Source organism: Ochotona princeps, chromosome 27 (genome assembly GCF_030435755.1).
Source record: "Ochotona princeps isolate mOchPri1 chromosome 27, mOchPri1.hap1, whole genome shotgun sequence".
Lineage (NCBI taxonomy): Eukaryota > Metazoa > Chordata > Mammalia > Lagomorpha > Ochotonidae > Ochotona > Ochotona princeps.
The window spans coordinates 319,575-346,561 of record NC_080858.1 but is presented as its reverse complement, the minus strand read 5'-3'; the positions used below and the strand labels follow the sequence as shown (position 1 = coordinate 346,561).

At 40.0% G+C, this 26,987-nt stretch overlaps 1 protein-coding gene across 1 annotated transcript; it reads right to left on the bottom strand.

Moving 5' to 3' along the window:
• Positions 1-729: 729 nt before the first annotated feature.
• Positions 730-26,987, bottom strand: LOC131478077 (zinc finger protein 334-like). The gene is made up of 4 exons (XM_058655664.1): positions 26,922-26,987; positions 1,746-1,872; positions 1,413-1,505; positions 730-818 (listed from the first exon to the last, which is right to left on the bottom strand). The coding sequence occupies exons 1-4, from the start codon at positions 26,985-26,987 to the stop codon at positions 730-732; spliced, it is 375 nt and encodes a 124-aa protein (XP_058511647.1).

Genomic DNA, 26,987 nt, shown 5'->3' with positions numbered 1-26,987 from the left:
TTTGCATTGCACACTAGCAGCTGTTTCCAGACTTGTTGAGAGAGAACCAATGGGAAATGTCTTTCCCACAGGTTCTGGCCCAGAGAAGGACAAGATCAGGAAACACTTAAAACCTAAGATGCTTTGACAAATGTGGGTGCCTCTCACTCTCTACATTCAAATGAGACTCTCCCTGGCTCTCGCCCAGGAAGTACTTTACATTCCCTTCTCTTTCTACGATTATCAGGTCACTCTGCAAATGAAACATTTCTGTGTGCAATGAAAAGACAGAAAAGAAAGGAATTAAGTTTCTCAAGTTTCTTTTTTGTACATTATCCCTTTAATATCATGTTTCAGTTATGGCCAGAGCTAAAATTAGGCATCTATGCAAAACAACTCTTTTTTTTTTTTTAAGGTTTATTTTTATTACAAAGTCAGATATACAGAGCAGGAGAGACAGAGAGGAAGAACTTCCGTCCGATGATCCACTCCCCAAGTGAGCCGCAATGGGCTGGTGCTGTGCCAGTCCGAAGCCGGGAACCTGGAACCTCTTCCGGGTCTCCCACACGGGTGCAGTGTCCCAAGGCTTTGGGCCGTCCTCTCCTGCTTTCCCAGGCCACAAGCAGGGAGCTGGATGGGAAGTGGAGCTGCCAGAATTAGAACCGGCGGCCATATGGGCTCCCGGGGCTTTCAAGGTGAGGACTTTAGCTGCTAGGCCATGCCGCCAGGCCCAAAACAATTCTTTTTTAGTTACACAATTTTTGTGATTACAACTTGCCTGAAGATTCCTTCTTGACTTTCCCGATTAGCTTCAAGCAGCTCATTCTTTTTGTAGGGCTCTGGAATCAGGAAAAAAAGAGTAACCATATCCATGAATCACAACTAAGTATTTTTGTTCAAATGCTCAACTAAAGTGAATGAGGTTGCTTGCCATTCTAGATACAGCACACTTTAATATCAATAAAATGTAGACAGTTATAAGCATTATATCTTTTTTACTAATACTTCAGAATAATAATTTTTTTTTATTTTAAATTACTTGGAATTTTGTATTTTAAGTTGATGGGGTAGGACAGAAAAGATGATACAGAAATTCTATAGATGCTTGAGGCCTTACATCCCATAATAGAGCCAGTCTGTCTCACCTTGGCTACTCTGCTTCCAATACAACTTCCTGAAAACATATCCTGGGAGGTTGCAGATGATGACCTAAATGGTTGGGATCATGTAAAAGATCAATATGCAGTTCTAGATGTTTTACTTCAGACTGTGAAATTTTAATAGTTGAAGGCATCGTTAGAATAAACCTGCACATGCAGACTATAGAATGCTGTGTCTCATGCATGACACTAGCTGTCCTTTGGGAAGAAACTTTCCCAGCCAACATGTACTGAACTATGTTACCATCCTCCCCACCTTCTTTGCTGACCTACCTGGAACACCCTGGTTTACAGAGTTTTCCCCTATCCGATGCACTGATTCTTGCTCCAACTTGAAGATCACATCAGGCTTTGCAATGTAGAACCCTGTTAATGAGAAATAATGTAGCCTTTGTGAAAGCACTAACTTGGGGACTTCAAGGAGAAAAGCGTGGTTCCAGGACCTGTGTCACAAAAGGGCTAATAGGAATTATTCTCAGGCAGGTAGATGTTCAAGTTCTTTACAGCTTCAAATACTAGACCTATCAAGTCCTAAACTTTCAAAACTCTTTAGTTTGTCAACTCTACAGAAGATATTCTGTTTGGGCATGACAGAATTTCACTCACCCAAGAACAGCAGATTGATATAGGTTTCAAGCATCACATCCTTGTACAGAGTTTTCTGAGCATTGTTCATGTGCTGCCATTCCTCCTGGGTGAGGTCCACAGCCACGTCTTCGAATGACAGCAACACCTAGAAAAACACATGTCTCCTCAGTGCTGGATCACTACATAGAAAGACTGACAGTGCATTCTATATATGTTTAAGTTGCAACTTGTATGGATACAGCTGAATTTACAATCTATGCATCATAGTGTGAAATGAAAATGAAAATATCTTACCCTGCATTACTTTCATACTTCCAAATGACAATACAATATCCCTTATTATTCAGTAAGTGATCATTTTCTCTAATGACTCTGATTCTAATTAACTTTTGAAGGCACTGGATATCATATTTGCCAGAAATATATGCAGTCTTCAACTATATAGTCTTCTGGTGCCTGGCATGATAGTGTCGTCACTGAAGTACTCATCTTGAAAGTGGTGAGATCCTATATGGGGACTGGTTCTAATTCTAGCAGCTCCACTTCCCATCCAGCTCTCTGCTTGAGGCCTGGTAAAGCAATTGAGGATGGTCCAAAGCCTTGGGACCCTACACTTGTGTGGGAGACCCGGAAAATACTCCTAGCTCCAGGTTGGCACAACACTTGCCATTGCAGTCACTTGGAGAGTGAACCATCGCACTGAAGATCTTCCTTTCTGTCTATCCTCCTCTCTGTGTGTCTGCCTTTCTAGACCCAGAAGAAGTTCCTGGCTCCTCGCTTTGGATTAGCTCAGCTCCAGCCATTGCAGTCACTTGGGGAGTGAACCACTGGACAGAAGATCTTCCTCTCGATCTTTCCTTCTCTCTGTATATGTATTTGCCTTTCCAATAAAAAGAAATAAATCTTTAAAAGTAATAATAACAAATGAATCTTCAATGTAAAAACAAGAAAAACCCCACAATATATATAGTGTTCAAATTATGCACTAACACCAAACAATGTAACCCATGTGAGAGTGATATTCTGGTCTGTCAGTATTTTGTATATCATTTGTTTAAGCTCTTGAGGACTAGTAAGTAGATTTTTCTTCTTTGTTACTATTATATATCTTCATGTGTTTATATATTTATCTAATGGAGTGTTACACTTGTGAATCTGAAATGAAATCAAAGTATGTTTTTATAAAAAGTAGAACAACAAGGAAAAAAGAAAGGAGGGTGAATGCAAGCAGGAGGGAAGCTAGAAAAAATATACTAAACTAAAATTTGTATTTATATGTATAATTTGTTCACTACATACAAACATGTGCATATGTGTGTTATGTCTGCACACTAGATAGAAACATTACATCATAAAAGATGATGCATCAGAATGACATAATTATGAAGTAAATGTGTATGCCAAAATGCCCAAGAAACATGACACAAAATTTTTACATAAGAAACTGAAAAAAAATCACAAAGTTACAAAATTTGCATTTATTTTCCAGTATCTGAAAAACTGCTGAAATATCAATTACAAACATAAATGATAATATTTTTATATCACTCTGTGCACTATGACAAAACATATGCTGAAGTATAAGTCAAAAGTACAATCATTGGGGCCAGTGTGATAATGGCAGGACAGGAAAAGCAGTTCAGAATGGCCCCAAGACTTGGGATCCTGTATCCACATGGGAGACCCAGAAGAAGCTCCTGGCTTCAGATCAGTTCAGCTCTGGCTGTTAAGGCTGCATTGGGAGTGAAGTAGTGTACAGAGGGTCTTTCTCTCTGTATCTTCTTTTATTATCTGCCTTTCCAATAAATAAAAAAATAACAATATTTTAAGACAAATGAAGACTAGAAGATCTAAAAGGCAAAGTGTTTAAATCATTAGGTCGCTTCTCTGATCACATGAAATTAAATTAGAAACTTGTTCTGTGATCTCACAGAATTTAGTTGGGAAATAATATTCTAAATACTCTGAGAAAAAAAAGTCAGAAGGGAAATCAGGAAATACATTTGACAAATTGTATCTTAACAATAGCATTATAATTTGGGTTTGTAGTCATCAAACTCACTCCTATTCACATATTATATATAGCACATTCATTGTGGGCTGGTTTTGGGTATTGTTTAGCCAAGATTATTAAGCATAGTGGGACACTGACAAAATTATTAAGCTCAATGGTTGGTAGAGTTACAGGGTAATCTCCATTTAATTTGTCCATCAGTGTCAATATACATTATTGCGTTTTGCAAAATAAGAATATGATTGTCACCTAAAGATTTTAAGACCAAATAAAGAGGAAAAACTAACATGGGCAACAAAAAAGTTATAAATACTGTAAATTAAAACCTTTTGCATATCAAGACTCCCATAAGAAGCGAAAAGGAGAAAAGTTTATGAGAAATAGCTACTTAGCACAAGCAGATTTTCAGGATGATTTATCATTAAGTGATTGAAAATGACAACCATAATGAATGTCACTTTATATCCATTGCAACATCCTTCATAAACAAATGTTCACAAAGAGAAACTGAAATTAGGCATTTCTGATGTAAGTGTAAAATGATGAAACAAATATGAAAAATGGTATTCAAAGACTGCCTATCTTGTTAACATTCTCCCAAACGTTGGAACCAGTATAGGGTATCATGTGGAAGAAGCAGGGAGCATGTAAGTGTTTTCTTGGTCTGAATCTGTTTCCTTTTAAAGCTGTCAATATCTGTGGGATGAGCTATGGCATGGTAGGCTGTTTTCCATATTGGTGCAGCTCATGACCTGGGTGTTCCACTTCCAATTCAGTTTCCTGCTTTTGTCGTTGGACAGCAATGACCAGAGTGGAGTGGATCCAGGAGCTTCTTCTGGGTCTCCCATGTAGATGCAGAGACCTAAGGCCTTAGGCTGTCATACACTGCTTTCCCAGGCCAAATGCAGGGAGCTGATGGGAAGCCAGGTCCCTGGGAAACCGGGTCGCTGGGATACCAACCAGTGCCCATATTGGATTGTGTCTCATACAAGGCAAGTACTTTAGCCATTAAGCTACCATGCTGGGCCTGGGTGTTCCACTTTTAATCCAGTTTCCTGCTTTTGCCTTGGGAAAGCAGCAGAGGATGGGTCAAGTCCTTGAACACCTTTGCTCATGTGGGAGATCCAAAAGTCGTTCCTGCCCTTGGATTGGCTAAGCTTTTGCTATCGTATATGGCAAGTAAACTCACAGATGGAAGATTATCTCTCTTACTGTCTCTCACCTTTTCTGTGCAACTCTGCATTTCAAATAGAAAGCAGAGATAATACAAAGGGGCCAGCAATGTGGTTTAGCAGATAAAGACACTGGCATCCCATGTGGGCAATGGTTCATATCCTGCATGCTCTATTTCTGATCCAGCTCTCTGATAACAGGCCTGGAAAAGAAGTGGAGGATGGCTGGAGCATCTGGTTTCCTGTAACCAAGTCACAGACATGGACAAAACTCCTGACTCATGGCTTCAGACATGTTTACCTCTGGCCATTGTAGTTATTTGAGAAATGAGCCAACAGATGGCAGACTCTCTCCACCTTTCCTCTTCTCAGTAGCTCTACTTTTCAGGGAAGGGAAGGGAAGGGAAGGGAAGGGAGCGGAAGGGAAGGGAAGGGAATGGAAGGGAAGGGAAAACCGCCTGCAATAGGAAAAGGTATCCTGCCATAGCACATTAAGCTACCATCTGCCCCAATTCCAATCCAGCTCTAAGCTAATGTACATTGGAAACAGTAGGAGATGGCTCAAGTATTTGGGTGGAACACTCAGTTGGACCTCCTAGTTCTTCTCTTTGACATGGCCCAGCCCTGACATTGGGACCACTTGGAGATACAATCAGCAGATAGCAGACAGGTCTCTGTCTCTCTCTTCTTTCTGTAATTCAGTCTTTTAAATAAGTAAATAAAAAGGATTTATTTAAATCTTGAACAAAAGAACATGCAGCATATTTCATTCCACTCATTCCTGTTGCAGCTCATGAACATACTATAGCTTCCAAATATTATTAGGCATTTCCAAAAAAGCGAAAATATGAATATTTGGAAACTTCTACTACTCAAAAAGCTTGAGTGTTTATTTTTAGTTTGGTACTCAATGATTTTTGTTGTATCATGTATAAGATCTGCAAAACTCATTTCAAACTTGATATACCACAGTAATTAACAATTTTCGTTTCTTCTTCTTTTTTTAAAAAATTTATTTATTGCCATTGCAAAGAAGACCCTCCATCCGATGACTCACTCCTCAAGTGACCACAATGGCTGGTGATGTGCTGATCTGAAGCCAGGAGCCAGGAACTTCCTCCAGGTCTCCCACATGGGTGCAGGGTCCTAAGGCCTTGTGCCATCCTCAACTGCTTTCCCAGGCCTCAAGCAGGGAGCTGGATGGGAAATGGAGCCACTGGGATTAGAACCAGTGCCCATATGGGATCCTGGCACATCCAAGTCGAGAACTTTAGGCACTAGGCCACAGCACCGGGCCCATCAATTTTAGTTTCAAATTGAATCATGTAAATAATATGTCTGTCTTATGACATTAGAAAATGTGGAGAGAAAGTTTCAATCAACTTTGGCTGCTCCAATGTATTAGTTATGACAATTTTACTTTCTTTCCTCTTGGGTTATCATTTGAGTTTAGGAAACATAAAGCCCCTACAATACAATTTAAATCAAGCTGAGAAGTAAGCATACAACTTACTGAAGGTGTGTTTGAAAGCATGTCTTGGAAGTATGTGGTGGGCTGCAGGGCTACACCTGCAAGAGAAGGTGGGGAGAGGGAGTTAGGAATTGGTCCTGCTTGTTCCTAGTCTCCTTAGCGGCTCCTATTGTGCTAAGTAATGTCAAGACAGGAATCAGACACAATGGCCGGAAACACAAAAACCATCATCTTCCCTGGGCAAGAATAATGCTTTACAGAGGACAGTGTCAGGAAGGCTTCCTTGAAACAGCATCAACAATTTCAATAATTGGCAGTGATTAAACTCAAGTTCTCGTTAGGTTAATGCAAAGATATACTACTTATTTAAAAATAATATTACTCCCAAGCACTTCCTTATTTTTCAACAACCATTGTTCAAATTACAAGATAACAAAGCAAAACACCATTGTAAAATGGATACTACAGTAAAATAATTGGGTGGTATTAAGTATTTCCCTATTATTGTTTTAAAGATTTATTTTTACTGGAAAGTCAGATATACAGAGAGGAGGAGAGACAGAGAGGAAGATCTTCCGTCCAATGATTCACTCCCCAAGTGACTGCAACGGCCAGTGTGCGCGGATCCGAAGCCGGGAACCTGGAACCTCTTTCAGGTCTCCTACGCGGGTGCAGTGTCCCAATGCATTGGGCCATCCTCAACTGCTTTCCCAGGCCACAAGCAGGGAGCTGGATGGGAAGCAGGGCTGCCAGGATTAGGAACAGTGCCCATATGGGATCCCGGTGCATTCAAGGTGAGGTCTTTATCTGCTAGGCCACTGCACTGGGCCTTAAAGAAATATCCTGAAACAGTGGGGTCATTTTCTAAATCAACTTAGTTTCCTTAAATGGACCTCAAATGTAAAACGTGGCTTCCAATTACCTGGGAAACATGAATATCACTCAAAGTGTCATAGTTTCTGATGTGAAGTAATAAGCCTCAAAGTAGGGATTCCATTTAGGTCAGATACAACCCTGCCATGAACTGTAGCCATGCTAGGAGAATAAGCTAATAACATCCTGTTTGGCAGAATGTTTGAACCCACTGGCGAGGTTGCTGAAATGAGTTCCATCTGCCAAGACATTAATGGTGACTAAGTTAATAATTTTCCATCCTGTAAGGTAGTTCCACATTGAGCCCAGCCTGAGATAACCTTGAATATTGGCAATTTGTAATTTTGTCCTTACAAACCGTGATGTTTTGAACTTTGAAGTCAAGGATTCTTTCTTGGGGCCAGAGCAGTGCTCAATGGCTAAGGATGACGCTAAGGATGGAAGCAGTACTGCCAAAACTAGAACCGGCGACCATATGGGATCCTGGCACGTGCAAGACGAGGACATTAACCACTACACTATCTCGCTGGGCCGTTTAGTTTATATTTTAAAAAACTATAAATATTAGGGCCCGGCGGTGTGGCCTAGCGGCTAAAGTCCTCACCTTGAATGTCCCAGGATCCCATATGGGCACCAGTTCTAATCCCGGCAGCTCCACTTCCCATCCAGCTCCCTGCTTGTGGCCTGGGAAAGCAGTTGAGGATGGCCCAATGCCTTAGGACCCTGCACCCGCATGGGAGACCTGGAAGAGGTTCCAGGTTCCCGGCTTTGGATCAGTGCAGCACCAGCCATTGCAGCTCACTTGGGGAGTGAATCATTGGACGGAAGATCTTCTTCTCTGTCTCTCCTCCTCTCTGTATATCTGACTTTGTAATAAATCTTAAAAAAAAAAAAAAACTATAAATATTAGCGCAAATGTTAATTGTTATTCTTTCTACATGCAAATGACTACATGCATATGATCATCAAGCATTTTCATAATGGTGTATATATGCATATACAAGTGTTGTATCTAACTGCTATGCACAGAAATGTGTCTCTCTAAATTTCAAATTAGGACAGGAGGATCACCAATGTGACTCTACTTTGAGACAGCACTTTTAGGAAGGTAATACTACTGGGCCCAGTGTGGATGCCTCGTGGCTAAAGTCCTTGTCTTGCATGCACTGGCATCCTATATTCGTGCCGGTTAGTATACTGGCTGCTCTACTTCCCATCCAGCTCCCTCTTTGTAGCCAGGGAAAGCAGTCAAGGACAGCTGAACACCATGGCATCTTGTACCCACATGAGAGCCAGAAGCTGCTCCTGGCTTCAAATTGGCTTAGCTCTGACCACTACAACCACTTGGGGAGTGAACTACTGAGTGGAAGATCTTTTTGTTTGTCTCTCCTTTTCTCAGCAAATGTAACTTTCCAATAAAAATGAATTTCTTTTAAAAGAAGGCAATTACCAGAAAACAATATGATAACCGTGAAGCCATTTCAAATTGCCTTAGGTTCCTTCAGTAAAGGATGCACATGGACACAAGGAACACCACGCGAAGGAACAGGAAAATGGAGGCTGTGAGTTGGCCAGGGAGAGAGACCTCAAGGGAGACCACGCCCAATATCAATCATTAGAACAAGAAGAAATGAATTACTGTGACTTAAGACGTATTCTATAGAATTGTTATGGCAGGGGCCCAGCAGTGTGGCCTAGCGGCTAAAGTCCTCACCTTGAACGCCCTGGGATCCCATATGGGCACCAGTTCTAATCCTGGCAGTTCCACTTCCCATCCAGCTCCCAGCTCCCTGTGGCCTGGGAAAGCAGTCGAGGATGGCCTAATGCTTTGGGACCCTGCACCCACGTGGGAGACCTGAAAGAGGTTTCAGGCTCCTGGCTTTGGATCGGCACAGCACCAGCCGTTGCAGTCACTTGGGGAGTGAATCATCAGACGGAAGATCTTCCTCTCTGTCTCTCCTCCTCTCTGTATATCTGACTTTGTAATAAAAATAAAATCTTAAAAAAAAAATACCTGTCATGGCAACCAAGAAAACATTCTTATTTGTAACTAAACTTCCTACAGCCAATGATAAAGAATCCATCATCATCACAGAAATATGGAAGTCAAAGGTTATGACTCAGATGGCCAATGCTTAACAACAACCACAACATATCAAATTAGCAACCTAAGTACTGAAAGTACTCATCTCCAAGTCTCAGAAAAATACAAAATCTAGGAGTAATAAGAGGAAATTTAAAATAAAGATCAGTGAAGGAATGAATAAAATTTATATTAAGAAATACTGAAAATAAAGCAAAAATTGTTTTTTTAAAAATATATTTATTTTTATTGGACAATCAGATATACATAGAGGAGGAGAGACAGAAAGGAAGATCTTCTGCCCGATGATTTACTCCCCAAGTAACTGCAACAGCCGGAGCTGAGTTGATCCGACACCAGGAGCCTCTTCCGGGTCTCCCACATGAGTGCAGGGTCCCTGATCTTTGGGTTGTCTTCAACTACTTTCTCAGGCAACAAGCAGGGAGCTGGATGGGAAAGTGGGGCAGCCAGAAGTAGAACTGTTGCCCATATGGGATAACATCGTGTGGGAGGGGAGGACTTTAGCTGCTAGGCCACCGTGCAAGACCCGGAAACATAGATTTTTTTTAAAGACACAATTAATCAACCTTTAGCTAAATTAACAAAAGAGTAGGCTCAAGTACATAAAATCAAAAAGAAAAAGCACATGCTAACATTGCTATCACAGAAGAACAGTGGACCAGAGCTGCCTGTGATAGAATGGGTTCTGCCACTACTTGTGATGTGACCATCCCATGTGGATGTCACTTCAAGCCCTGGCTGCTTCACTTCTGATCCAGCTCCCTGCTAATGCACGTAGGAATGCAGAGGAGGTCCCAAATGCTTGAGTTTCTGTACTAATGTGGGAGAACTGGAAGACTCCACTGAATCCTGGATTCCAACTGGTCTTGCTTTACCCACCTTGGTCACTTGGAGAGTGATAAAGCAGACGCAAGATCTCTCTTTCTAACTCTCCCTCTTTCTCTGTAACTCTGCCTTGCATAGATAAAATATTTAATAATAAAAAAAAGAAATGCAATGGATTACTAGGGACTAGTAACAAGAATTATAAACAAACAAGTTCTTAGAAATGATTAATTTCCATATATTTGCTAGCCTACCAAACTGAATCAGAAAGAGATGAAAAATGTTAGCTTGGAACTAACAGGAACTGGGCTTGTGGCTAAATACACCTAGACTAATTGGACTCATCTGTATCCAATATCCTGCTAAATGAGTATGTGGGGAAAGAGTATATAAGGAGAGGTGAAGGAGCAATAAAAAGAGACTTCCAGAGACTTCTACCATCACTGGTCTCCTGTCGGTGCTTCATCCCCAGACCCTCTCTGTGTCCACGTTACTGGCTCTGCTGGCTGGAACAGGGAGAAACCAGTTCCAAACTTATTCTGAGACCAATAACACTTTCATGCCACATCTAGACTGAATCAATGGTTGGGAGATCTTATCCTACACAATGTTTTAAATGGAAAAGCACAACAGATTCAGGCAATAACAATGCATTCTCCATTGCTTCACAATTGGTTTTCTGTATATTAATTTCTTAATGCTTTTTCTGAAATATCTCAAAATCTAGTTTCATATCTCAAAATCTAGTTTAAAAAAATCATAGACCAGGGCCTGGTGAGGTGGCCTAGTGGCTGAAGTCCTCTTTTTGAACATGCTGGAATCCCATAGTAGCACCAGTTCTAATCCCGAATGCCCCACTTCCTGTCCAGCCCCCAGCTTGCAGCCTGGGAAAGTAGTCCAGGACGGTCCAGTGCCTTGGGACCCTGCACCCACATGGGACACCTGGAAGAGCTCCTGGTTCCTAGCTTTGATCAGCTTAGCTCTGGCCACTGAGGTCACTTGGGGAAGTGAATCATCGGGCAGAAGATCTTCCTCTCTGTCTCCCCTCTTCTCTGTATGTCTGACTTTCCAATGGAGATATACATTTCTTACAAAAAAAAAATCATAGACCAGTATACCTGATAAAATAAGTAAAATTCTTATAATACATGTAAAATGAACTCCATATAATAATCTAGGTGTATCTAATCTGAGAATGTAGAAAATCAGACTATTAATGCAAATCAACAAACCAAATATTTCACATAAACAGGATAAAGAATAAATACTATGAAGTCATATGATAGGGAATTTTCAATACAATTCAATGTTTATTTTGTCATAACTTATATATTTAAGTTGGGCAAACCTACAAATATTTATAGATATAACCTCAATATGCCTCAATATCTCAATAAAATAATATCTACAGATGACACACCTATTGCCATGACACAACTAAATGCCAAAAAATCAAAAGCATTTCCTCCAAGATGAAATAAAAGTGCCAACTTTTCACCATGGTGCAAATTAATATTTTCCCAAAGGAAGAAGGCAAGGGAAGGATATAAAAGGCACAGAAATAGGAATGAAGACACTCAACCCTACTTGTTTTTAAAATTTCCCCATTAATTTATTAAGTGAAACCTAATGAATGCTAAGACAATAAAAACAAATAAATCTTTAAAGAGTGTTATTTGCGCAAAATACATGAAATTGAATATAATACAATGAAATAGAGCTAATGCAGCAATCAATCTAACATGTTATCATATACCTAAAAGTCAAAAACAATGGCTACAAACAGAATAGTGATTATTACTAGTTGAGAAGAGTGTTTCCTGGGGATAGGAAGGAGGTAGCACAGGTAGCAAAAGAAAGTAAGACAGAAGGAACAAGAGCCAGCATTCCATCACAGCCTGTGGCGGCTGTAGTTCACAATGTGATAAACTTATGGAATAAACTGGAATGGAGGGCCTAGTGTGCTGCAAAAACAGAGATACACAGAAAGCCTGGGTATCTGGTTACTCAGTTTGTGCTGCATATATTGAAGTAATGCACTGCTACCATAGACTACCACTAAAGTGCACGCTGATCAAAATTCACTAGAATTTTAAAAAATCAGAGTCATCCCTTCACACTAACAATGAACATTTAAAAGAAATTAAACAGCCTCCACCTACAGTGTTTTTTATATTCTTCATTGTATTTTTCTTTTTAAAAATATTATTTTCATTGGGAGATCAGACTTACAGAGAGAAGAGAAAGAGAGAGGGAGAGAGAGAGAAAAAGATCTTCTATCCCTGGGCCTGGCATAGCAGCTTAACCACCTAACTCCAGTAAGGATGGCACACATACATAATACCACCAACACTTGCTGGCGAGGATGTGGGGAAAAGGGAACGCTTCTCCACTGCTGCCTCTCCACTTGTACAGCCTCTATGGGAATCAGTTTGGTGAATACTCAAACAACTGAAAATCAACATACCATATGATCCAGCAATAGCACTCCTAGGGATATATCCAAAACATCTCCTACACAAGAAACCAACATGCATGCCTATGTTCATAGCAGCACAATCTACAATCGCAAAAACATGGAAGCAACCAAAATGCCCATCAATAGAAGACTGGATGAGAAAGCTATGGTTCAATCTACTCTATGGAATACTACTCAGCTATTTAAAAAAATGAAATGCAGTTCTTTGTGGTCAAATGGGCCCGACTGGAATCCATCATGCTAAGAGAAATGAACCAATCCCAAAAGGTTAAATACTACATGTTTGCCTTAATTTGAGATGAAAAGATGACAACCTGGAAGATAGTACCTGTATATTGTAATATTATTGCAATCTCTAACAACCTGTATCCAATGCAATAAGATAATGCGATACAATCTATAAAACAACAATTAATGTCAGAATACTTAAGATCTACATCAAAAAACTGTAAAACCTACTCTACCCTCAATACGCTATGTTAACCTGTAATGGGGGGGGGGGAGTGCAGGGAAATCTTTCAGGACCATAAAAAGAGTGAGGAAAAAGTACAATATAGCCTATCAAGATCAAATCTGGTAATTCATAGACAACAGACTCAAAGTGGCACTAAACAACAGTAAAACTACTATACCAATGCATGAGGGGGGAATCGGGTGCGATCCTGACAACCTCTTAAGAGGAGGTCATGTGCGTGGAGCAGGGGGGCACTCCAGAGTGGAGCAGGTGGTAAGGAGGAAGCTTGGATCCCTACCAAGAAGTCTTCTAGACCTTCACCACAAACTATTAATATGAGCAACAAGGACTATATCCCAACTGCCAAGGAGGCCACAGGGAATTGGATGCCCTAGGAGGCCGAGTACTCTGAGGTCACCCACCCACAACCGGAGCTTCCACTGGGGATGGAAGAAGTCCAAACACTACCGTGCAGAAACCAACGTCATCGGAAAGACAACCAGAAGCCCTGAGCGGTCCGCAGAAACAGAAGAACAATAAATGTCCTTCGGGACCAGGGAGGAGAGCTTTCTCTGGTCCGAGCCTGGCTCCACCTCTGGACCCCCACCCTCCCTTGCAATGACCGTCGGGATTGCTTCGAAAACCCCTCACAGCAAACAATCAATCATACAAACTAAAAAAACCTAAAATAAATAGACAAACAACAGAGAGTAGAGCTTTAAATTTGACAGGAAAGAGCTGGAGTGGATTGGCTCATGTCTCACTGGGTGGGACACAAAGATTAGTCACTCCTCACCATGGTGTTGGGGATTTCCCTGCACAACCCCCCACCCCAAAACAAAATGTTCTGCACCTTAAATGTCAACAAATATCTTGTTAGAGTTACAAGCCAGTCTAGATTATCCTAAAATCTGCCAAGATCAGCAAAATTATACTTCAACACAACAAATGGCTAAATACTAAAATGAAATAGACACGAGACAGCTGAATGGTGCCCTATAGCCATGTTAAGGTATATAGCAGGCGGTCCTGTATATAAACTAAAATTGAAATGTCAATGAGCTAATCATAGGTTGTCGTTAGGACTTGCTTCTCTTTTTTTTTTTTTTTAACATACTGGTTACTCAAAACCATGTCAATTCCATAATGTTGCAAATTGCTGTTGATGTTATATTAGGACTCTTAATTGACTGGGATGATATTCTGCCAGCTCTAACTTCGGACCAGAAATGGTCTCCCCAAGAAACTGTTCAACCCATCTGGACAACAAGTAGCTGGCCTCTATGCTTGGTATATGTTTGCAAGGAAAAAATCTTGTTTGGATTTGAGCTGTAATACTGCATCAAGGTGGAGGAATCCACCAGGGGGGAGGGGAGTTGGGAGGGGATGGGGGAATCCCAGAACCTATGAAACTGTCACATAATGCAAAATAATTAATAAAAAAATAAAATTAGTTTATTGATATGCAAGACAGAACTATAGAGAATGGGGGAGAGTCAGAAAGAGAGGTCTTCCTTCTGCTTTATCACTCTCCAATAACCGCAATGGTTAAAGCAGGTCCAGGTTGAAGCTTCTTCCTAGTTCAACCATATCAGTACAGGGAATCAAGCACTTGAGACATCCTTTGTATTCCCACATGCACAAGAAGGAAGATGGATCAGAAATAAAGCAGCTGGGCCTGTCACGATAACCTAATGGGTAAGTCCTTGCTTTGCAAATGCTGGGATTCCATATGGGTGCCAGTTCTAAATCTGGCATTCCCACTTCCCATTTAGCCCCCTGCTTGCGACATGCGAAAACAGTGGTGGATGGCCCAAAGCCTTTGGACCCTGCACTGGTGTGGGAGATCCAGAACTATGTACCTATGTGGTACATAGGCTCTAGGCCTCTGGCTTTAAATCTGCTCAACTCCAGCCATTGTGGCCATTTGGGGAGTGAATCAGCAGATTGAAGATCATCTTCTCTGTCTCTCCTCTTTTTAATTTTTCTTTATATCTGACCTTAAAAAAGTAAATTTTATTAAAAAAGAGAGAGAAAAAAATAAAGCAGCCATGACGTAAGGTGGCGTATGCATGGGATGTTCATATCACAAGCAATGGCTGCACCCACTTTGTCCAGACAGCCCTGATCCGCTGTACTTCTGTGATATCAAATTTTATATGTTCCTCTTTTTTTGGTGTTAGGTACTTGAGCCTACTTTTTGATTAATCTACTGAAAGGTTTATTGATTCTTTATCTCCAGTATTGCAGAATACTATTTTTATTCATTTCTACACTAATCTGTACTTTGAACTTCCTTTTTCTACTCCTAGACTTCGCTTCTTATTTTTCATAGACTTAGAAATCAGTACTTAGGATGGTTTTTTGACATTGTGTTGTTGTTGTTTAGTGTTGGCCATCTAAAGTCATAACCTTTGATTTCCTTGATCATGGTCAGTTATTTTTCATTGGCAATAGGCAGCATAGTTGAAAATAAGAGTGTGCTTTGGCTGCCATAAAAATATACTGCAAAATATGTTTCTTGAATCACAGTAATTCATTTCTTATGGTTCTTTTTTTACATTTTATATTCATGATGTTTACACGGTTGAGGAGGGACCATGCATGCACATGTGGATACTGATTAAGCTAGGAAAGATGGAGAATTACGGGGAAGTGGACGAGACCATTGCTTCCAAATGTTCTTCTTGTGTCTGTGGGATGGTGGAGTGTAGGAGAGAAGCCACTCCCAGAATACCAATCACAATAGAACCATGGGATATGGAATGGTCATCTGATTTTCCAGGGTCCCTGCTATGGAGGATGCTCTGAGGGTTCTGTTCAAGTGGTTTCCATAAGAAATTGTTCTAAGATCCATTTGTTGATATTCCAACTAGAGTTTCTATTCAGGCAGATCTTCACGGTTAATACTTGCTTGGGGTAGTTTTCATTTTTTTCTGTCCTCCTTCACCTGCAGGCTCCAATAGACTGCCATATCCCCTCTGTGCATCTGAGCATCTCCGCCATAGATCCTTTGCATGTTTTGCACAGCAGACTGCTCTGTGCTGCATCCTAGACCAGTATGTCTTGTTCCCAATCCCAGTATTCATGTGTGTCAGAGGGTTCTATGGTCATGTGCAGCTCAGCTCTTTACAACTCTCAGCTGTTGGGACAACCTGCAGAAATTGCAGTTCCACAGGCTGAGCCCTCATATTCCCCACATGATCTGCCCCCAGACCTGGTTCTTAAGCATGCATGTTGGTACCATGGCCCAGCCTCACATTATCTGCCCCTTCTATGAAACTCATTGGCAGTAGTGTAATCTTTCCCTGCCAGACAGGCCCCTAGCCCTACCTTAAGTGTGCACTGGTGGGTGCTGGTAGTCCATGTTAACCATCCTGCTCAGTTCTCCCATGTGGGTAGATGCACTCATCGAACCCAGAAATTTCCTCAGTGCTAGTTTCCAAGCCATTAAGTGTTACCCTCCTCATTTACCTGCAAGTAAAGTGGCTTTTGTCAGTAGAAGTGTTCCAGAAGTCATTCCTCACCTGCAAAATACTCATTCAGTGATCCTGACTCCCACATATTCCCTTACCCCTTTTCCTGAGCAATCCACAATTCCTGTTCCTGGGAATCAAGCAGCCCAGCCTAGCTGGTTGAATGCAGCTTCAGACATCTTGGCCTGGGCTGAGAGTGTAAGTGTGATGTTGGAACCAGTGTCAGCTCTTGGCTGGTGGCAGGAGGAGCACAGACCAGCCCTGGCTGCTTAAAGGCAGCTTGAGCCATTCTTGCCTGGGCTAGGTGCCATAATGGATCCTGAACCACACTGGCCAACTTTGGCTGGGGGGGGGGGCACAACACAGTCTGGTTGCTTAAAGGCAGCTTGAGCCATCCTGGCCTTGGAATGTTCACAAAAGAACGGAACTCTCGTCCCACTGGCTGCATTTGGCTGGTTGGAGGGACAGAACAGGGCCTGGCTACTTGAAGGCAGTTTGAGCCATCCTTGCCTGGATTGTTTTAATGAAGGACATTGCAATGGATAGAAAGTGGTATATCATTGTGGTTGCCATTTTCATTCACTTAATATTCAATCATGCTGAAAATTGCTATTCTAATTAATTAACCTTTTGATTATCTTCTTTGTAGAAATATATTTATTTCTTTATCCATATTGGTATTTGTTTTTATTGCTTTTGAGTCTTGGGATTTTCCTGAGAACATGCCCGAGACCACCAAAAGGATGAGGTGTCAGTGTTCTTGGGCTGCAAGAGCCATCGGGGATAGTCTGAGGGAGCATGTCCACTTATTCTAAAGTGAGCACAGCTAATGCGCACTAGGAAGAGAGAGCAGAAGGGCAGTCCCTGATGGCCCTCTCACACAACAATGACACTGTAATTGACTAGAAGACATGTCTCTCCCTTTAGACCTTCCAGTCATATCATGGGTCAAGCACTGCACACACAGCTCTAAATCATTTGTCAGGTCATAGGCAGTAGGCTGTTAGTCATGCCCACCAAGTTGCATTTGAGTTGACAATCATATTGTAATATGTGATTATTTAATTTGCAACTGATACACAAATTAAATGAAGATTGTCTTGTAAGTCTACCTTGTGTTGACCTTAATAACTTTTTCAATGTACCAACTATGTTTAATGTTGGTGTAACAATTCTTAAATCCAGCTGACACTGAATGTGCTATAATGTGTGAAGAGGAGTGAAATCTTGATGACCGCAAATGATCCTATAATACCATTGTTAAGGTACAGTTTGTTAAATGTGTTTTCTAACTTATTTTGATTGGAAAGTCAGATTTACAGAGAGAAGGAGAGACAGATCTTCCATCCACTGGTATAATTCCAAAATGGCTGCAATGGCTGGAGCTGCCAGAGCTGAACTGATCTGAAGTCAAGAACTTCTTCCAGGATTCCCACTCAGGGGCAGGGTCCCAAGGCTTTGGGCCTCCGTCTACTGCTTTCTGAGGCCACAAGCAGGGAGCTAGATGGGAAATGAACAACCAGGATATGAACCATTTGCATAGGAAGGAGAAATAGAAAATTTGGAAACAATGATCACATTAACTTTTCTCTAACCCTTGGACATTCCCACGATGATCATCTATGTATACATCATCCACAATAAACATAGAAAATTTATATATATATATATATATATACATTTATATATATGTACATTTATATATAAACACACACATATATATATATATATATACACCAATGCAGATATACAGAAAGAAGAGGATACAAAGATTCTTCATCTGCTCTCACTCCCAAAGAGTTGTAATGGAAAGAGCAGGGCTGATCAGAAGCCTGGAGTTTCTTCTGGACTCAACACCGAGGTTTTGGGTCCCAAGTCTTTTGACTGTCCTTCACTACATTCCCACAGCACAAGAAGGGTGCTGGATGAGAAGTGTATTAACAGGACACACACTGGCACCTATATGGCATCCCGTTGCATGCAAGGTGAGGGCTTTCACCTCTAGGCTCTTGTGTCAGGCCCCTTTTCCAATTTCTGTATCTCCGGTTAGAACAGGAAAACAAAAAAATTCCAAATCTAAATGGAAGTCATGCTTCATTCGTAAATATTAAGCTTTTTGTTTGTTTTTTTTTTTGTTCTAGAGAGATTATACTTGTAGTGTAAGCTTTTTGCATTGTTAGAATTTCTATGTCACTTTTTGTTAAAAGGTTTTGTTTAGTTTTTATTGCAAAGTTGGATATACAGAGAGGAGGAGAGACAGTGAGGAAAATCTTCGTCTGATGATTCACTCCCCAAGTCACAACAGCTGGTGCTGCCTGATCCAAAGCCAGGAGCCAGGAACTTCCTCCAGGTCTCCAAAGCGGGTGCAGGTTCCCAAAGCTTTGGGTCATCCCTCCTGCTTTCCCAGGCCGCAAGCAAGGAGCCGGACAGAAAGTGGAACTGCCAGGATTAAAACTGGCCCCATATGGGATTCCCGTAAGTTCAAGGCATGGTGGCTAGGCCACCGTGCTGGGGCCTTTATATCACTCTTAATAATTTGCCAAATATCATGACATAGGAAGTCCCATGTGTTGTTCAAATTGGCAACTTTTATTTTTCAAGTTCCATGTGACCTTAACAACATAAACATCCTCTGTTTGGTAAAGAAATAATCAAAGAACCTCAGTATCTAGTTCTCAAAATAGCCAATTGGGAAATGTAAATCAAAATCACAAAAAAATATCTCAACCCTGTCAGAATGGCTATTATTATCTGGAAGAAAGGGTAACAAATACTGGTGAGGAAGTAAAAAATGGCAACTTTTTTACAATGTTGATTGAGTTATAAATTAAGTCATCACGTGAAAAATAGTATAAAAATTTTAAAAGATTAGAAATAAGATTGCTGGGTCCAGTGTGGTGGCCTCACAGCCTAAGTCTTCACCTTGAGTGCACACCTGGATCCCATATGGGTGCCGGTTCTAATCCCAGAAGTGCTGCTTGCCGTCCAGCTCCCTGCTTGTGGCCTGGGAAACAGTTAAGGATGGCCCAAAGCCTTAGGATCCTGCATCTGTAATGGAGACCTGGAAGAGCTCCTGGCTGCTGGCTTCAAATTGGCATGGCAGCAGCTGTTGAGGTTACTTGGGCAGTCAATTTTCGGATGGATGACTTTCCTTTTTGTCGCTTTTTGTCTCTGTATGACTTTGCAATAATAAATATTTATCAAAAGATTAAATAAAATATGAAAGATTACATTTAAATAAGATTGCTGTAAGTTTTAGCAATCTCACTTATAGTTGTATTTCCTGAAAGTTATGAAAGAGATAGCATCTGGTTTTACAGCAGCACTATTCATAATAAACAAGATGTGGAATGAATTGAGGTGTGCATCATTAGATAATTGAGTAAGGAAAACACCTGTGAAAATAAAATTCTGTGTTTTATATCAAAATGAGTGTATCTAGAGGGCAAGATGTTAAGTGAAATATCCTAAATACAGATGTACAAATAGGTTATTCTGTTATGTAGAATACCTTAAGGAATCACAAGCAACAACAAAAGGGGGAAGAAACAATGGTATATGTCAGTATTGGTGCAATCTTTGTCAAATAGTGAATGATGATATCATACTATAATTAATGATCTATGTTTGTAAATTATATGATTTAAACATATCTTTTCATTTCATTATATTTATACTGCTTACCTATTTAATTGGTCATTTTACTTTCCTTTTAATCATTTCCTGAAAAATTAAGATCTTGAATACAATATGAATTTAAAACATGTTATTTCCCATGTTTAAGAGAGCAACAGGGGAAAAAGGAAGATTTGAAAGAAGTATCATACTGTTAAAATTATGTATATCAGCTACATTAGCTTTATTTTTATGTTAAAATTACTAAATAAATAACTGGAACAAAAGAAAAACCCAGATAACTGGGTAATCTGGGCGAAAGGGCTTCTAATTTTTTTTTTAAAAAAAGAACTAGGTTTGTTACAGCATGACATTTATCTTACATGTATATTTTTCTCTTCAACTGGCAGGCTTTGACTGGCTGATACCAACTAATTATCAGAAGAAGATAGTTTTGTATGAGACTATCATTTGTGTGTCTCCTAAGTAGTAACATTTGTATGTTACTATGTAGAAATTAGAATTTCAGTTTAATGATGTTATTCCATAAAAAGTAAAGCAAAAACAAAGTTGAAAGAATTTTAATATGGGCATACTGAAAAGTGGAAAAAACAGGAATATATGTATACACATACAGATTGTTTTATATATATACACTGGAATTACCATAATTTTTAAACTTTTGAGTATGTGCACATATAATATGTATTATTGATATGATCATATATTATACATATTTGATAACAGTGTAAGCTGTAGAAAATATTTCCTCATGCAAGTAGAGTTTTAAAATATTTAAGTGTTCCATTATTTCACTTTGAAATAAGAAAATTTAATTTTATTATTGCTTTAAAATATTTTTAAGTATCACAGCACTTTTGAGAAAATAATTAGTAAGCTACCAAAAATTTTTCTCATTATCTTGTGCAATATTAAGCATTTGTCTTATCTAATCTAGCATGTTATTTAGCTTATGTGTATCTAAATATTGCACAATGAGGGCCTGGCATGATACCCTTACGGTTAATGTGCGTCCCTTTCATGCACCAAGATCCCATATGGGTGTCAGTTTCAGTTCCTGCAGCCCTGCTTTCCATCCCACTCCCTGCTTGTGGCCTGAGAAAGCAGTCGAGGATGGCCCAAAGCCTTTGGACCCTGCACCCACATTGGAGACCAAGAAGAACCTCCTGGTTCCTGGCTTACGATTGGCTCAGCTCCAGCCATTGTGGTGACTTGGGGAGTGAATCATCAGACGGAAGATCTTCCTTTCTGTATCTCCTCCTCTCCGTATGTCTGGCTTTCCAATAAAAAAAGGAAAAAAAAAAAAAGATTGCACAATGAACTCATCTGATACAGAATAATAAGGGTATTGTAGCTTCGGAATTCGAAAACATATTACAGGACAAGATGTTTTGTTTTTACCCTATGTTGCCATATAGATTGTAAATTAAGCTACATTCGTAGAAGATTGAAATTAAACATACACAGAAGAATTAAACTCAGCTTAGTGTTACAGGTTCTGAGTTAATATTTTGACTCAGAGCCAATATGATTATTTATGCTAATTTATTTGAAAAGCAGAGTGGCAATAATGGACAGAGTGATATCTTCCACTTAAAGAGATAGTCTAGAAATGCCTTCAACAGTTCATCAGTATTGTTAGAGAAAACAACCTTTAAAAGAATAAGGAATATTCTGTTGTAGTATTGGAATTGCAAAAGTAGTACAGCACAAGGTATTTTCATTTAACAGTTACTCTATGATGGTATATAAATTGTAGGTTAAACTGCATTCATAGAAGTTGTAAGTTAAATACACAGAGAATGCACTGTCAGTGTTTCAATTTAATAATCCAGAACTGAGGAGACATGTGCTGTTACAGGTGTCTGTGTCCTTTGAAGATGTGGCTGTGGACTTTACCCAGGAAGAACAGCAGACAATGGACAAGACTCAGAGGAACCTGTACAGGGAGGTGATGCTTGAGACCTATAACAATCTGCTGTTCTTGGGTGAGTGAAGTTGTGTCATGCCTAAGGAAAACACTTCTGTATAGTTTGCTACTGAAAGAAGAGATTATAAAGTGTAGTAGTTGGTGAGACTAGTGGTAATTTCAGAAAATCTGCATCATTCTCCATTAACAGGGTACTCCATGACAAAGCCTGATGTGATCCTCAAGTTGGAGCAAGAATCAGCCTGTCACCATAAATGTAGAAGTATATATGTGTCTTTTCTTGATCCCAAATACTTGAATCACACCTGCCACCTCCAAAGATACATTATTAGGAAGTTGTGTTTGTAGTAGTGTAGCCAGGAAAAGACAAACTAGTGCTGAGATGCGATGTAAGATACCCAAGACTTATTTTGAATTTTATGCTATATTTTCTGTCATATCCTGTTTAACTTAAATACACAATCTCCAATAGTTGAAATTTTTATTTTAAAAAAGGGTATTATGTTAAGGCATTAATAGATGCTCATAAATGTCCACATTTTGCTAATATGAAAATGTGCTGTATCTAGAATGGCAACAAATCTCATTGGCTTCACTTGAGAACTTAAAAAGAAATATTTAGATGTTATTCATACATATGGTTACTTTTTCCTCATTTCAGATCCCCATGGAAAGAATGAGCTGCTTGGAGCTAATCAGAAAGGTGAACAAATAATCTTCAGGCCAGTTGTAATTACAAAAATTATATAATAACCGACAAGAGTGCTGCATTGCTACAAAGATGCTTAACATTAACTCTGGCCATAATTGAAGCACAATATGAAAGGGAAATTGTACAAAAATGAGACTTGAGAAATAGGATTTCATTATTTCTCCTTTTTTTCCCCATTTGCTGAGAGAAGTTTTATTTGCAAAGTGACCAGGTAAATGTAGAAAGCAGAGAGAATCAAATATCATTTCTTGGGGGAGAGCCAGGAGATGGTGTGCCTCTTGAATGGAGACAGCAAAATTTTTCAGAAGTGTCTCAGATTTTTAAGTGTGCCCTGAGCATTCCTTGTCTGGACAAGAACCTGTGGGTAAGATACTTCCCATTGGTTTTCTCTCAATCAGCAAGGAAATCGCTGCTACTACACAGCTTCAAACACCTGCCATTCTACGGCTGTTCAGCTGTCAGAGGTAGGAGGCCACATGAGTGACAAAATTGAAGAAAATGACTTTTTCTCAATTTATCTATGAAGTGTAGAGGAGGTCATCCAAAGGCCCACATACGTCATTTCTAAATATCAAACCCGAGGGCATGGCATGTTAGGATAGTGGCTGGCCCTCACCTTGCATGCTTTGGGATCATATATGGACACTGGTCTGTGCCCTGGCAGCCCCATGTAACATCCAGCTTTCTGCCTGTGGCCTGGGAAAGCTTTTGAGGACAAGCCACACCCTTGTAATGCTACACCAGTGTGGGAGACCCAGAAGAAGCTCCGGGCTCCTGGCTTTGAATCAGTTCAGCTGTGACAGTTTTGGATTTTTGGGAAGTAAATCAGTACATGGTACATCTTTTTATCTGTCTCTCATCCTCTATCTATAACTGAATTCCTGATAAATATAAAACCATCTTAAAATTTTAAAATTAAATCCAAAGTGAATATTTGGTGGTGCCAGAAATCTCATTATTCCTGCAATGAGGATAAATCAACCTGAAGCATGAAAAAGGAGCCAAGAACTTTGGTCCCATGTCAAGTGGTTGGGATTCAGGATACACTTAAGGAGTTTCAAGTCATGCAGAAAACAGGCCTCTTCCAGGGACTGTCAATCCTCCAACAGGAGTTTTCCAACTACAAGCACCCATAGCATTACTTCCAAAATGGAAATCGATGTGATAGGAAAAGTGAAAATAGGTAGTTGGTCACTATAGCCTGTTTTTTTTTTTTATAATGTGTTTATTGATTTATAAGACACAGTAACATTTAGGGAGACACAGACAATGCCAGCTTTTGTATCCACTGATTCAGTTCCCCAAATGCCTGTAATAGCCAGGGCTGGACCAGGCCAAAGCCAAGAGCCCAGGATGGATAGCAGGAACCCAAGCACTTAGGCCCACTAGCTTCCCAGGCACACTAGCAGGAAAATGAACAGAAAGTGGAGAAGGCCAGATTCCAATCAGCGCTTTGGTGAAGGATGTGGGCATCCAAAGTGGCAGCTTGACCCACTATGCCACAACACTGACCTCAACTTGTACACTGTAAATGCATGTAGTGTATTATGTGCTGGTTACATCTTTTTAAAAATTATTTATTATTTAATTTCATTAATTACATTGTATTATGTGACACAGTTACATAGATACTTGGGTTCTCCCCACCCCTCCCCAAACCCTCCCACCATGGTGGATTCCTCCACCTTGTTGCATAACCACGGCTCAAGTTCAGTTGAGATTCCCCCATTGCAAGCGTATACCAAACATAGAGTCCAGCATCTTATTGTCCAGTCAAGTTCAATGGCTTCTTAGGTATACCCTCTCTGGTCTGAAGACAGAGCCAGCAGAGTATCATCCCAGTCAATTGAAAGCTCCAACATACCATCAGCAAAAATTTACATCATTATGGAATTAATTGACATAGTAATGAGTAACCAATATGTTAAAAGTAAATGCGAGTTCCCAGCCACCTTCTGTGACCACCTCACCTACACTTCAATTTTAGTTTATACACAACATATAACATTCAAAACATAACATGTTATACATAACATCATATCATCTTAAATTAAGGCAAACATGTGGTATTTAACCTTTTGTGATTGGCTCATTTCCCTTAGCATTATGGTTTCCAGTTTGGCCCATTTGGCCACAAAGAACTGCATTTTGGTTTTTTTAATAGCTGAGTAGTATTCCATGGAGTAGATGAACCATAGCTTTCTTATCCAATCCTCTGTTGATGGGCATTTTGGTTGCTTCCATGTTTTTGCAATTACTGATTGTGCTGCTATGAACATAGGAGTGCATGTTGGTTTCTCATAAAACAAGTGTTCTGGATATATTCCTAGGAGTGCTATTGCTGGATCATACGGTATGTTGAATTTGAGTTGTTTGAACATTCTCCATACTGATTTCCATAGAGGCTGTACCAGCCTGCAGCCCCATCAGCAGTGGAGTAGGGATCCCTTTTCCCCGCAACCTCGCCAACAAGTGTTGTTGGTGCTTTTATTCCTGTGGACCAGTCTTACTGGTGTTAGGTGGTACCTCATTGATGTTTTAATTTGGATTTCCCTTATTGCCAGGGAACTTGAGCATTTTTTCATATGTTTATTTGCCATTTGGGTTTGTTCCTTTGTGAAGTGTTTGCCCATTTCCCGTGCCCATTTCTTGAGTGGCTTGTTTGTTTTGACATTTTGGTTGTTTTGTAGCTCTTTGTATATTCTGGAGGTTAGCCCTCTATCACCTATGTCGTGTGCGAAGATCTTCTCCCATTCTGTGGGTTGCCTTTTTACTTTGTTGATTGTTTCTCTAGCTGTACAGAAGCTTCTTAGTTTGATGAGGTCCCAATTGTTTATTTTGGTCTTGATTTCTACTGCATTTGGAGTCTTTTTTAGGAAGTGAGGGCCTACTCCTAAGTGTTGCAGTGTGTTTCCAACATTTTCTTCCCAAAGTTTGAAGGTTTCTGGATGTAGATTTAGGTCTTTTATCCATTTAGATCTGATCTTAGTGTATGGTGAGAGATGTGGATCTATTTTTTTTTTTTGTTTCTGCAGGCTATTAACCAGTTGTCCCAACAGCATTTATTGAACAGACCTTCCCATTTGCTTGGATTGTCGTTTGTCTTTTTGTCAAAGATTATTTGGCTGTATCTGTGTGGGTTTCCTTCTGGTGTTTCTATTCTGCTCCATTGATCTTCCTCTCTATCTTTGTGCCAGTACCACGCTGTTTTGATAACCACTGCCCTATAGTATGTCCAGAGGTCTGGAACTATGATTTCCCCCTGCTAACTTCCTGTTCTTCAGGATGGTTCTAGCTATCCGTGGTTTTTTTGTGATTCCAGATGAACCTTTGGATTATTGTTTCCAGTTCTGTGAAGAATGTTTTGGGCAATTTGATTGGGATTGCGTTGAATGTATATATTGCTTTTGGGAGTATAGACATTTTAATGATATTGATTTTACCTATCCAGGAGTATGGGATGTTACTCCATCTTTTGAGGTCTTCTTCAATTTCTTTTTTAAGTAGTTTGTAGTTTTCTTCAAATAAGTCTCCTACATTTTTGGTTAGGTTAATTCCCAGATATTTCATACTTTTCTCTGTTATTTTGAATGGTATTTTGCTGGTTAGATCTTTTTCTATCTTGGGGCTGTTCGCATACACTATGGCTGTTGATTTTTGTTCATTAATTTTGTACCCTGCCACTCTACCAAACTCTCGTACAAGTTCTAGCAGTCTCTGTATTGAGTCTCTTGGCTCTTCTACATAAAGAATCATATCATCTGCATATAGTGAGAGTTTGACTTCTTCATTTCCCATTTGGATTCCTCTGATTTCTTTTTCTTGTCTTATGGCCTCAGCGAGTACCTCTAGGACTATGTTGAATAGTAGTGGAGAAAGTGGACATCCCTGTCTTGTTCCAGATTTCAGTGGGAAGGGTTCCAGCTTTTCTCCATTCAGTATGATGCTGGCGTTGGCTTTTTCATATATGGCTTAATTCCTAAACTGTTGTGCTTGCTATTTCCGCCTCCCCCCACCTCCTAAAAGCAAAATCAGTCTGGAGGTTTACCTGGAGATAGGTGGTAGTTGGTGGTTGAGTGGGTGGATGAGCATTTTCATGTTTCTTCGGAGGCAT

Bases quoted from the DNA above. Each gene is read 5' to 3' on its own strand.
- LOC131478077 (XM_058655664.1), bottom strand. From the start codon at position 26,987: ATGCCTCCGAAGAAACATGAAAATGCTCATCCACCCACTCAACCACCA. The intron at 1,873-26,921 runs GTAAACCTCCAG...GTGTTTTTCTAG, and splicing joins CAACTACCACCTATCTCCAG to GTGTTGCTGTCATTCGAAGA. The intron at 1,506-1,745 runs GTGAGTGAAATT...TCTCATTAACAG, and splicing joins TATCAATCTGCTGTTCTTGG to GGTTCTACATTGCAAAGCCT.